This window comes from Coloeus monedula, assembly GCF_965178545.1.
Source record: "Coloeus monedula genome assembly, chromosome: 3".
Classification (NCBI taxonomy): domain Eukaryota; kingdom Metazoa; phylum Chordata; class Aves; order Passeriformes; family Corvidae; genus Coloeus; species Coloeus monedula.
The window spans coordinates 18,847,360-18,860,562 of NC_138783.1; the positions used below are offsets into that span (position 1 = coordinate 18,847,360).

The 13,203-nt window shown below is 42.0% G+C and overlaps 1 protein-coding gene across 2 annotated transcripts in view; it reads left to right on the forward strand.

Annotated features, from left to right (window-relative positions):
* MYH15 (myosin heavy chain 15) overlaps nucleotides 1–11,804 on the forward strand; it is a gene marked incomplete at its 5' end in the record, with an annotated part of 45,309 nt that extends 33,505 nt beyond the window's left edge. For both annotated transcript variants that reach the window (XM_082278888.1, XM_082278889.1), the window contains 9 exons: nucleotides 1,374–1,489; nucleotides 3,455–3,647; nucleotides 4,323–4,526; nucleotides 5,541–5,666; nucleotides 7,041–7,211; nucleotides 7,712–7,816; nucleotides 9,070–9,165; nucleotides 9,683–9,820; nucleotides 11,677–11,804. In XM_082278888.1, the coding sequence (XP_082135014.1) occupies nucleotides 1,374–1,489; nucleotides 3,455–3,647; nucleotides 4,323–4,526; nucleotides 5,541–5,666; nucleotides 7,041–7,211; nucleotides 7,712–7,816; nucleotides 9,070–9,165; nucleotides 9,683–9,820; nucleotides 11,677–11,694 (1,167 nt within the window). In that variant the 3' untranslated portion in view covers nucleotides 11,695–11,804. The remainder of the gene's footprint in view (nucleotides 1–1,373; nucleotides 1,490–3,454; nucleotides 3,648–4,322; nucleotides 4,527–5,540; nucleotides 5,667–7,040; nucleotides 7,212–7,711; nucleotides 7,817–9,069; nucleotides 9,166–9,682; nucleotides 9,821–11,676) is intronic.
* Between the last annotated feature and the right edge of the window lie 1,399 nt (nucleotides 11,805–13,203).

The following is a 13,203-nucleotide window of genomic DNA, read 5'->3' on the forward strand; positions in this document are numbered from 1 at the left end:
GCAACTTCTTTTGTCTGTTATAGGATGCTTTATACACTGCAGGGACTTCACAGCCAGACAAACAGGTGTCATGATCAGAGCAGAGGAAAGAGCATGTCTTCCTTCCACAGCTCTGAGATGTGGAGAATGATTATGTACTCTGTCAAAAAACTTCCCTTGCTAGGAAGAATACATCAGTTCTTGAGGGATCTAAGCAGCATGGTTTACTTTCCTGGACTGTGTGGAATGGCTTTCTAAAACTCAGTGGTATTAGGAACTAACAAAAGTAAAGTGATGATGTATCTTACTTTAAATGTGAAAGAAATGGGTTAATGCAGATTTTCTCCCTTTCTTGTGATTTTGGGTCTCTGGCAGTCACTGCTGATGACAAAGAACTTCCACGTGCTGTTCCCATTATTATGTTGTGGCTTCTTGTCATGATATGTGTATTTGACTGACCTGCTGCATGTTGGCTGGAGATCAGCAGGGATTTTGTACAGCTTTGTTTTCACAACCCTCATTCTGTTTCCTTGTTCTCTTAAGGGAAGCATAGCTAAGCTTGTGCAGTTCCACTGTTCAGAGAGCACTTCCAAAAATATGATGTTCAGTTCTGTGCTTTCATTCCTGTTCAATGAGAGCAGCAAGAAGACAGAACTACACTGAGCCTGGCTTATGCAAGACCTGAAAGTCAGAGGCCTTGTTATTTCTTTATAGGCTATTGTCTTCTTAGTTCTTCACTTCCATATAGGAGAGAAATGTGTGAGTACAGATAGGAACAAGTCACCCCTGTTTCACAGACTTGTCTTCATGTTAATTTGTAAGAACAGACAGAGAAATTTTGCATTTTTTCATACAGAGCTGATGTCTATTATTTCTTTCCTTGAAGTCATTTTGCATAATAAGATTATGTAATTGGGAGGTTTCCAGCAGTTTGTGATTTGGAGAGATTTTTGTGAGCAGGGGGGATGGATGTGTGGACCCCTTCACTCCCCCAACAACAATCTTGTTTTAGCTTATCCCTGTCCCTTACAAGCCTGTGAATTTCTGGAGGGTGTCTGTACAGAGGTGTGGAGCAGGGAACATCTGTTGATGTCAAAACTGTGCAGGGAAGGCTGAAGGTGTTGGTGTGCTGTTTGGGTGTTTTTTGTGAGCTGTGAACTGTTTGACAATTTGTCCTCTGAGGAGCTTGCTGCTCAGTTTTCCAGCTGTCAGGTTGCATTAGAAGGCAAATAAATGCGCTGTTTTGCCATGTAAGCTACTCATGCCCTTGCCTACAGAGAGAGACTGAAGGAGGAGACAGGAAGAGTGAAGGGATCATGTTTGTGCTGCTGTTTGTGATTTGGAAAAAAAAAATCAATTCCTGGTTTGCAAGCTCTTGGTGTTTTTTATTTCAGGGAGCTTTGGAGCATGAAGAAAGCAAGACCCTTCGTTTTCAGCTTGAACTTTCTCAGGTTAAAGCAGAGTTTGAAAGAAAACTGACAGAAAAGGAGGAAGAAATGGAAAATATAAGGTACTGTGCAGGAAGCAGCGTGTTTCTGAGGGGAAAAGTCTGAAAAGACTGGACCTATTCTCAAGATCCAAGCCAATTAGATGCACCACAGGTAGTTACGCCAGCATAGGCAGACACTGTCTGCACCAGAAACCAAGACAGTTCTCACTGTTTGCCAAAGGGTAGCCCTACCTCATTTCCCTTGCTCAGTTCAAATATTCCTGTCAGATCAGTCTCTGACAGTGTACAGTTAAACCCATCATGCATAACAAACTGCAGCTGTAACAACACTGGCTGGCATAATCAATTCACAGCAGACTAGGGGCCACCAACTCTGTATGTTGACAGTATGGAGGCAACTAGGTCTAGAGAGCTGCCATCTCCTAATCCTGTGTGGGATGGCTGCCTCCCAAGGGGATCCCAGGCAAAGTCCGCAGTACTTGCCTCAGGGGTGCTCAAACTTATGTTATCTGAAGGCATTTAGTTAATTTATGCAATTCCAGCTACACTGAGTGTGGGAGGATGTGAGGAGCTTGCTGTTATGTGTACACCACTTGGGTAAGCAGAGAGAATTGCAGACGTGCAGAAAGTGTGAATGGAACAGGAGAGGAAGTTGCATGCAAGAGGGATAAATAGGAAACCATGGAAAGCAATTAGGTGAGAGGAGGATGATGTCTTTTGTCTCTCCCTTCCCAGGCAGCAGAAATGCAAGTCTGAAGAGTTATACCCTTAACAGTATATGCTAGCCCATGTGTCTGTGCAGTTACTCAGAAAACTTTGAATTAGTTGGTGTTACAATGTTATTAGTTCAAGAATCATGTCACTGTTTATTGATGGGCTAAAGAGTAGGAAAGTGGAAGGCCAAGGCCCACTCTGGCCAGCATACCTACAGGGTATTGTTAATCAACAATACGTTGATTGTTTCAAAACCAAGAATATTTTGGCCTTTCACCTTCTGATGTCCTGCAGATGTCTGGATTAGAGAGATCTCAAGCCAAGCTGTGCTAATTAGTGCTTTCTGCTTCAGCTTGATTATGAGTGTTCAGTTGACATTCTCTGTTGTTTTCTAGGAGTCTAGGGCATAGCTCAGCATCTTGTTGAAGCAATAAAGCCCTCAAGTTTTTTCTTGTTGACTTGATGATTTCCTGGAACTCCTACACTTTCAGGAAAACTTGGCCAGCAATGAAATAAATCTTTCCATGTGTGTCATATTCTGTGCTTAGAGTTACCTTCTGGTTGTAAGAGAGCAAAACTTTTGTGGTAGGACTTCTCTGTTACAGAATCAAGAAAATTAAGCTGTTTGTATCTGTTTTGTCTTTAAACTGACATTAAGCTGCCTTTCCCAGGGGGACCAGGCTGTCAACAGGGTGGGTTTAATCTCTTCTAAATTTAGATGTCAGTAACACAGATTTCTCTTAATGAATCATTCCCCTTATAATTAGCACAAGAAAAGTTTTTTGAACATGTAAAGACACAATAAATTGTAGCTTGTACATGCCATTTACTATAAAGAGCACCTAGAGTAATTAGCTTAGAACGTAGCAGCCTACCTTCAGTTTGATTAATCCCCTCCACTAATGCCTTCAGCAAAAGGCTGAGATGTAAAACATCCCAGGAAATTATTCAGTAAATATCTTAGTAAGTGACTGTCAGGCTGGAAGTGCTTCTTGTTAGGTTCAAATCTATACTTGCTTGTGTTTACAAGAGCTCTGAGAGCACTCTTTGCTCCAGTACTGCCAGAGGAAACACAGAAGAAGGATGCTAGAAGTGCTTACAGATCAGGAGTTAGCTGAGGGTGTGAAGCACGCCAGCCAGTTAAGACAGCAGTCAGGCACTGGAAACTATGTATGCTATGTATGTGTGCTACCTATGTCAGTCTGAAATACACTATTTCTGGAGACACCTTCAGAAAGTAAAGTACTGCTGCAAGTACTTCTGTGTCCCTGCACAGAGAGGAAAATCACTCATCCTTCATGTCCTTTTCAGGAGAAACCAGCAACGTGCCATAGATTCACTGCAGTCCACCCTGGATTCTGAAGCCCGCAGCAGAAACGAGGCCATCCGGCTCAAGAAGAAGATGGAAGGGGACCTCAATGAGATGGAAATCCAGCTCAGCCACGCTAACAGGCACGCTGCAGAAGCAACTAAGTCAGCACGCGTCTTGCAGACACAAATAAAGGTACTGGTGGCCCCCCAAGCACCCAGAGGTACCCATGGGCCAGGTTTCATTATCACAGGTTTCATCACCACAGCCAGCAGTGGTGATGAAAATTAGGAGGGAAGCTACTGCCAACAGTGTAAAGGGAAAGCCTTGGTGATCAAGTCTGTCATAAGAGAATATTGAAATGTGGATTTCTTCTCAGACTTGCATACAAGCTGGATGAGTTCCAGTCATAAAACCCTTGCTGGCTGCAGCTTCTTGCAGGGGCAGAAAGCTACAGCATGAGGAACTGTAAACCTGTGATTTTCTTGTGAGCTTGCAAGGCTTTTAAAAGAAGTAGAGATCAAGTCGGTTGTCTGGAGTATAGGGAGTGTGTTTATATTCAGCTTTGTTGTTTGCATCAACATTTGTAATAACTTAAAAAAAAAAAAGTGTTTCTTGCCAAGGCAGCTCTTCTGTTGTCTCCTCTCCCAGAACCGCCAGCTCTGAGAGATTTGAGCACACAGATTTTTTTCCTCCGTTGCACCACATACCACAAAAGCTATTCAGCTTACAGCTCGGAAATAAAATACAAATATAATAAATAAAAAAAGCACTGAAATTCTTGAGGTTGGTCCCAGGTAGCCGCTGCAATCTGGGTTTCTCTGATATAAGCACAGAGGCTTGAAATGGAGTTGTATTGCTTTGTTTTAGGAGCTTCAGGTGCAGCTGGATGACTCAGGACACGTGAATGAAGATCTGAAGGAGCAGCTGGCAGTCTCTGACAGGAGGAACAATCTTCTCCAGTCAGAGCTGGATGAGCTGAGGGCTTTGCTGGACCAGACTGAACGGGCAAGGAAGCTGGCAGAGCACGAACTGCTGGAAGCCACTGAGCGTGTGAACCTGCTTCACACTCAGGTTGGCTTTTTCTGTGCCCTCTCCCTCACTGGTTAAACTGAGCCTTCTCTGTTGAGCACTGACACTGTCCATGGCTATCACAAGTCAGACACACCCTGCCATCCCTCAAAAGGGAAAATGGGGGAGAGGAGTTAAGTCACTCTGTAGATGTCCCACCTGACTCACTTCAAGTTAGCTGGAATTCATGATTCATCCAACTGCTTTCAACAGCTTCCAGAAAAAACACTGGTGGAAAATAAAAAGAGTAAATTTTATTTTTTCATTCTTCCCTGCTGTAAAACCAGTTTCCTGTTTTAGTTAAGCCATGCCCTGGACAGAGAACAACACAAGCACTGCTTTTGTGCAGGGCACTGATGTTACTCAGCAGTGAGAACCACAGGGCTGGGTTCTCACAATAGGGAGATGACACAGGGGAGGAAACCACAGGAAACCACAGGAAACCACCTGCAGCAAAGTGCTCTCCTGCACTGTCCACTGAGATCAGCCTTTGGGTGTTGTCCAGGTGGACACTGCCATTTCTAGGGTGTCATGGAGGGGCATGTCCTGACTTGACAGCATTTTTATCACAAACCCAAAGCTTCTCTTCACCAAATAATAATCACAGAGAAATTAAAATGTGCTACAGACTGGTGATGTTTTGCAGTGTTTTCTCCAGCCCATTGGTGATACTGTTTGAATCACCTCACTGGCTGATTAAGGATCATTCACATACCGAAATGAACAGCCTTATTCATTCTTCTGTTTCAGCCTATTTCTCATTATTTTATCTGAATCAAAATATGAATATTTACAGCTCTGAGAGTATTTTTAATACTTCTTTGGTCTGAAGTTACCTATGCTAGTCAAGCCAGCCCTTACCACATACGTAGGTCTCCGTTCCCAAATATTGCTCTGAGTAATCCAGAAGCTGCAAAAATCAGGAAGTCTTGGTGTGCTATGGTATTTAGAGGAGCTGTTTCTAATCATCGCTTTTCTTCCTTTTCCACTGTTCATTTGGGGAAAACTTAATAAAAGAACACAAGCCTGATCAATCAAAAGAAGAAGCTGGAGGGTGACATTTCCCAGATGCAGAATGAAGTGGAAGAATCACTCCAGGAGTGCCGGAATGCAGAAGAAAAAGCCAAGAAAGCAATCACAGATGTAAGTAGGCTGGTTCTTTGCTCACTTCTTTTTGTACCACACCGTCTAAGGACACTCAAGAATGTATTTCCCAGGTCACCATTTTTGTGCTTGTTTTAGAGCTCATACATCCAAAATGGGAAAAAACTCCACAGTTATCTGGAGGTGACTGATGAAACTACAAAATAAAGCAGGCTAGAGGTAAAAAGAGGGCAGATTTTTTTCTGATGTTTAGGGTTTGGGTTTGGTCATTTTTTAGGGTTTTATTTCCACAAGGATGCAGTTTCCAATGATCCTCAAAGTCTCAGATCATGTCACCTTTTTATCAAGTAAATCATTCACCCAAATAAACCAGTACAGACTGAACTAGTGCTAAATGGACTCCTGGTGTACATAGAATACAGGTGACAAAATTACTGAATTGGAAAAACATGAGGCCTAAGATCCCAGAGAGGTGGAGTGTTTTCCTCTTCTAGGGAGGGCAGGTATTTGGGCAGGTATGGTTTCATTTCACACAGACTTGGCAAAATCCACATCTCCATTGTTCAGTTGATGGTTCACATAACACCAACAAACAAAATGAAAGCTAAAACTGGAGATTTCTGTGTGTTATATGTCTGGAGTGCCAGACAAAGCTATTCCTGTACCCTGCCTCTTGGCTTGACAGCACTATTACTGCATGCCAGAGAGAAGATGCTGATTCTCCTTGATGCAGCTCCATCCTGGATTACTATGAATGCTGTCTTTTGCTGACTGGTCAGTGATGGGTACCAAATCTGCAAATGGCTCTTGGTGGCAAGCACAAACATCAAAGCAGGAATGAGCTAATCTGGCATCCTTTTACCTGTCTTACAGAAAGAGCAGGGACTATGTAAGATGTTTATACTGAACTCTCTATCCCACCACAGACTACAGAAGTTGCTCTGCTCTTACAGCCACTCAGGCAGCTCTCACCTGTGGCTGTGCAGAGGAATTTGTCTGCCAGTTCTCTTAAGCTATTACCTTTCAAGAGCTCCAAACACGAAGATTAGATTTTGAATAAATTCTGTGTAAAATGTCTGTAGTGAATGTCACAGGCCTACTTGTAGGCATTGTAAATGAGTACCCTAGTGGTATAGCACAGGTATAAAGAAAACAAGAAAAAGGCAGAGGTGGAACCTTAAATAAAAGCATTGGAACAGAGATGGGAAAGAAGATGGGAAAAAACTCCAAGGTTTTTCTGTCCTTCCATTTTCTCTGTCCAGGCAAGAGATGCACACAGAAGGTATTCCATGGAGCTTTGGCTACAGTGAATGATCCAAATAACGGATAGTTCAGGACTAATCTTCCACTGTTTATTCTGGAACATAATCCAGTAGCATAAGGGATTTCCTGTAAAATGTGGTTGTTTTTCAGGCAGCAATGATGGCTGAGGAGCTCAAAAAGGAGCAAGATACTAGTGCTCATTTAGAGAGAATGAAGAAGAACATGGAGCAAACCATTAAAGACCTCCAGAAGCGACTGGATGAAGCAGAACAAATAGCTCTGAAAGGTGGCAAGAAACAGATCCAAAAACTGGAATCCAGGGTAAATTTCTGATCCAACTTCAGACCACTGCCTTCTGCTTACAGAATTGGCACCAGATCTGTAGCCTAGTGCTGCCTGATAAGTTCACAGGGGCCAAGAAGGGGTAATGTGGACACTTTGTTGCACAAAATGCAGGTGAGCAGTTCTTGGAAGCATGCTTCCCCTTCATTATCCAGCTACAATGAGCTGCTGACCAGCAGATGAGCAAAGCACCTTGATTAAAAAAAAAATTAAAAGCCCCAGCATCTAAAATCAGCAAAAGCCTCTCCCAATGATTGCTTCAGTTAAACTTTTTTGGCCTTTGCACATGGCCTGTGACTGATGGTGCAGCTGAAATATTTTTATGAAAAAGCAGAATGGAAAGGTGACGTTTAGATCTCCTCCTGAAATTTGGCTCTATGGAGACACCTAGGAAATCAGCATTTCTTGAACTGTGAACCAAATTATCTGCTGCTTTACATGTATGTGGCATAGTGGCAAGGGTTTTTCCTTTGTTGCAGGTTCGTGAGCTGGAGAATGAACTTGAGACTGAACTCCGTCGCAACTCAGATGCCCAGAAAGGAGCCCGCAAGTTTGAGAGACGCATAAAGGAGCTGACGTACCAGGTATGCAGTAACCACCGGGTCACTGGCAAGAAACGTCGTAAATTGCCTCAGTGTTACAGTGAAGGATGGCCTTACTTAAGAGATTCCTGATTGCAGGAAGCTTTGGGCACAGGAGGAACATCTCCTTAGGGCTTCCATCACAGAATGCTTTGGGTTGGAAGGGACCTTGGAGATCATCACATTCCAACTCCCTGCCATGTGCAGGGACACCTTCCACTAGACCAGGTTGCTCAGAGCCCCATCCAACCTGGCCTTGAACACTTCCAGGGATGGGCCAGCCACAGCTTCTCTGGGAAACCTGTGCCAGTGATCATCATCCTCTTGCCTGATTTGTTGTAACTAATGTTAGAAAGCCTCTGTTGCTGGGATTTGGACTGTTTTAGCACAGTATTAATATGGAACAGGCTTCTGTGACTATTCACAATGCAAGAGAAGAAAGAGCCCAGCTCCCTCTCAGCTGTGCTGGTATTGCTAAAAGGAGCCAGAAGGAGTCAGGTGACTCTAATGCCCTGCTCAGTGTAGGGCTGCTGAGTTCCAGGGCTCTGTTACCTATTACTGAGCAGCAGGATCTAGTCTTGAGCCTCCTGCAGGTTTGCTAACAACTGCTCTTGCTGCTTGCCTTTCAAAAAGCAGCACAGAGCACTTACCCTTTTGCTTTGAACAGCATTAAGAAGATAAACCCATCCATCTACCTTAGGAGACTATTTAGTCTCCTACCTGTTGTTTGAGTTTTGTATGCAGAAGCTGAAGGTTGTTTTCTTCAAATATAGTGAGCAGGCAGAATTAGCTGCTCCCTCTGCTTATGGAGCGTGACAGCTTAAACTGGGCTCCTTTTACCAGAAATGCCTTCAAATCAAACTTCAAATTATGCAAATTACATAGTTCTAGGCTCACCCGTATCTGCTTCAATATACAATGACACACCTTATAATGACAAGCGTGCTCCTCACCCCTGAGCAAGGAACTCTGTCTGTATCTGCACACCTCTGAAAGTATGTGCTGATTTCTATAAAGAAACATGTTTGTATTTACACATATATGCATAGGAAGGGTACTCTTTCAGTCTTCACTCTCCACACTTAAACACATCTTCAATGATGATGTAGAAATTCTTCTCGTGTACACAGGACATGGCTAGTTGTGCTTTGAGCTTTAAGTTTCTAAAATATGTATGGCATCCATGATTATTGTATTGTGGAAGATGATTTAAGCCTTTTTACTCTATCAACCCAATTAATGGTGTTTTGATACAGTCAGAAGAAGATAAGAAGAATCTCGCCAGGATGCAGGATCTGATTGACAAGCTACAATTAAAAGTGAAGAGCTACAAGCACCAAGCAGAGGAAGCTGTAAGTAACTATTTGGGCCTTTTTACCTTTGACAGATATATTGTTCTAAACCCACAATGTTTTATCCATAGAAATTTTTAGTACAAATACACATTTTGTGTCCATTAGTATTTCTTTTTATATCTATATAAGCCATGTATATAAAACTGTATTTATATTATATATAAAGTAAAACATTTAGCATATGTGTTGATTATATTTAAGAAAAGGTATTCCATTTTATCCTGACTGCAGTATAATTTTCAAGAGAAGGGGAGGAAGGGAAAGAACAGGAAGGACTTTTTTCCACCTAGCCCCTTGGAAGGCACCTTGAGAGCCTCTCAGTACACTTAACATGGAAAATGCCACTAGGAATATCAATTCTGTAAAACAACAACAATCTCAGTTCTGCAGGAGGCAAGTGGTGCCCATACAGCTGTTACCTAGTCATGCTGAGCACTTTCCAGCCCACTTCAAATTAAAAGCTTTGTTTCATGTGGACAGGAGGAAATCAGCTGCACTCTTTTTTTCTCACCAGGAAGCTCAAGCCAATCTGTACCTCTCAAAGTACAGAAAACAGCAACACGATCTGGATGATGCTGAAGAAAGGGCTGAAATAGCTGAATCTCAAGTTAATAAGCTGAGGAGCAAGTCAAGAGATATTAGCATGAAAAAGGTATGGTCATACTGTATGGGGTAGATGTGAGTGTTTAACACACAATAGTGGATGCTCTGTATCTGTTACATCTCTGAAAGTAGTGTAGACTAGGATAAATTCTTGGGTTTCTGTATTTTTTAGTTTCATTCTGCCCTTTATTTTAATAATAAGGTAACTCTTCAGGACAGCAATCTGGCACTTAGACAAAATATATTCTCTGTACTCTTGATGTCATTTAACCTCTGTTCTCAACAGCAGAAGCAGAACTGGTGATTCGGTAGATTTGTTTCGGGGTTTAGGGTTTCTTTTTGCAAGGGATATTAAAAAACTCCACCTTTTTGTCTCCCTGATGATGTAGATTTCTGTGTATATAATACAGCCTGGGGATGACCACATCATAGATGATATTAAAAAATATAGATATTTATAAATATATAAATTTATACTATATTATAAATATAGGTATTATAAATATAGCTATTTTAACACTGCTCTTTCAGTGACCTTGTATTGATTTGAAGAGCTGGATGAAAAGAAAATATTGGTGATTAGTCACTTAGCTGCTGGGAAGTCATTAGTGATCAGAAATATATTTGTGATGTTTTGCACTTGAACTGAATGGTAGCAGAATAATGTTGATGAAACTAGAAAGCACTTAAGAACTTAGTCTGGAACTGAAAGCAAACTTACTTGTTTGCCTTGTGGCAACCAGGGCAAATAAGGGTGGGGTTGTTACTTTTAGGAATGATAGAAAGCTGGGTCATTGCTAAATCTCTTTCATTTGCAAGCGAAACAAACTTCCATGCTGAACATCACGTAAGTTTTACGGAGTTGATAGCTCCCAAGTTAAGAAAGAGGGGGAAAACGCCCTTTACACTCTTAATTTCTAGTTTTATATTGGCCTAATTAAGTCACCTTTAACTGATATAATTGACTGTTGCTCCACCATCTAGAGCAGGGCTACATTAAAATGACATGAATACCTGTTTTTTCACACATTTACATACAATCGAAGCAGTACTGTAACTGAGCCTCAAAATACTTGCAGCTTTTAAGGGTAAAAAATTTCCACAGATTTTTCTAAATTATTCTACCCCTACAAAAAAATCAAAACTAATATAGATTCACTTAAAGATACACAAAGCCATGGCATCACACAAACACTGAAATAGGAACACTATGGGAGTAGGTTTTTTTAAAAATATTGTTAAGGTTGCTGTTTATTTCCTCTACCTTACTGGTATCGTCTTTCTGCCTCAAATATGCAGAAGTCACAGAGAAGTGGATGCCTGTTTTTATTAGTCAAATGCTGTTTGCCAACACCGATTGCAGCTCTGGCAATGTAGCAGAGTGTTGCACTGCCAAAAGATGAGCTCAGTGGTGAATGCAGAGGTGGCAGCTCCACAAGAAGGGTCTTGTGGCAGTAACTGCAGGAGCTACCAGGAAAACACCTTCAGGAAACAACTGCTGTCCCTAAAGTCATGACACATGTCCTTTGGGGAGAGAAGGGCACTCTAGGGACTCCTTTAATCCTGTAGCATCAGAAATACCTTGTCTACTGCTATGAGTACCCCTTTCCTGAAAACCATGGTTTGTGATTCAGAACACCACCATCTATTGACACAGGGTTGTAGAAGTCCTCTGCTATCAAAAGGCTTTGTATAATCCAGAACGAATACAGGATACCTGCACTGTTAGCTGGAATAAGATGGCAAATGTTGTCTAGATTGCTGCTAGTCTATTTCAGATACAAACTGGTAATACCAGGGAGCAGAAGCATTAGTGAAGCTTTTGTCATTTACTTGTGAACTTACCCTAAAACCCCTCAACTCTTCTATTTTTAACAGTTGTATACTATCTCAATTGCATTTCAGGTTCATGAAGAGGAATAAAAAAGTCCAAGCTGACAGATATGAGAAAATACTTGACATAATCAGGCACAACTGAAAGCAGATGTAGAAAAAAATAAGCACTTACAGAAATAAACATCAAGTGAAAATCCAAATAGACTGTATAGTGTATTTCATTCATTTATTTGTGTTTCTATTTTGCCAAGCCTCAGGGATCAATAGAAGATTAAATCTCGCCAACAGCCGACTTCATTATGTTGGAACAAATCCTAATTGGCAGATCTCTGACAAAATCAAAACTAAGGGCAAATCCAGTCATGCTTCACAGCCTCACATATTTCATATGCAGATTGTTAAAGCAGCTGTTGTGGTTTAGGAATGGTACTTCTCAGTTCACTCTCTCAAACCACACTGCCACTCTCTTGCTCTCCTTTCCCCTCCGCCCACTCCACAAATGGAGTTGGAAGCACAAAAGGTGAAAAGATCGCAGGCTGAAATAGGAATGATTTCCTGGAAACAGCCATGAAATAAAATGAATAGTAACAGCATCAGTATTTATTTTAAAAGTGTACAAAAGAGAGGATGATGCACATGCAGAAATGCTCACCATGGATCCCTCCTTGAAGGAACCCCTTTTACCCCAAAGAGAGTTCCTCTCCCTGTCCCCCAATGAAGTGATGTGGTATCAAATAACATGAGGGTCCTGTTCATGCCCCCTCATGGCTATTGCAACAAAAATAACCTTGTCCTGGCTGGAGCCAGGACAGCAACACAGACTAAACCCGTGCAAGGGGACAGCCCTTGAAGCTGGGATAACCCAGCTTCCATTTGTCCTGCCAGTAGGACCCTGAGTTTTGGAGGAGAAGTAAAGATTTTCATATAAACAGTCAGTTTATAAGCTTCCACTACCACCAGTCAAATGACTTCTCTTTGCCAGCTGCAGGATGGGCACAGGAGATGGTGCCAAGGGACACCTCCCTGTGGCTCAGAAATAGTGTTCTTTCCGCCTTTTCTGCCTTTAAACAGGGAACTGGTCCACAGTGGTTTAACATGAGCCAGAAAATTAAAATTCAAATAAGCCACTCCTAAAATTAAACTCCAAATAAGCAACTCCCCTTCTTCCCACTCCTTTCTGGTAAGAGAGAGACAAAAGCAGAGACTGTGGGTTGAGATAGTTTACTGAAAGCAAAGAGCAACAATAACAATAGTTGTTAATAACAAAAGTATACAAAAAGAGAAGATTCTTTATCCACAAAAAGGTGTTCACCACCTCAACTTAGTTCCAGGTGGCTGCTGGGACAAAGACAAAATGGTGTACACTCCCCGTAGGTCATGTCCATGTGGTCCCCTGGGACAAGGACAAGATGGCAGCCATTCCAGTTCTGCTGGCTCCACATGTTTTTTCAGATGAAGACCAGGTGGCAACCATTCCCACACACCATGTGGTCCCCAGGACAAAAGCAAGACCGTGGGTGAGGCTCCCACAGCTAACATTTCCCATTCCTGAGCCCAAGACAATGGAAAACAATGACGGACAAGCCCCCGAAAGCT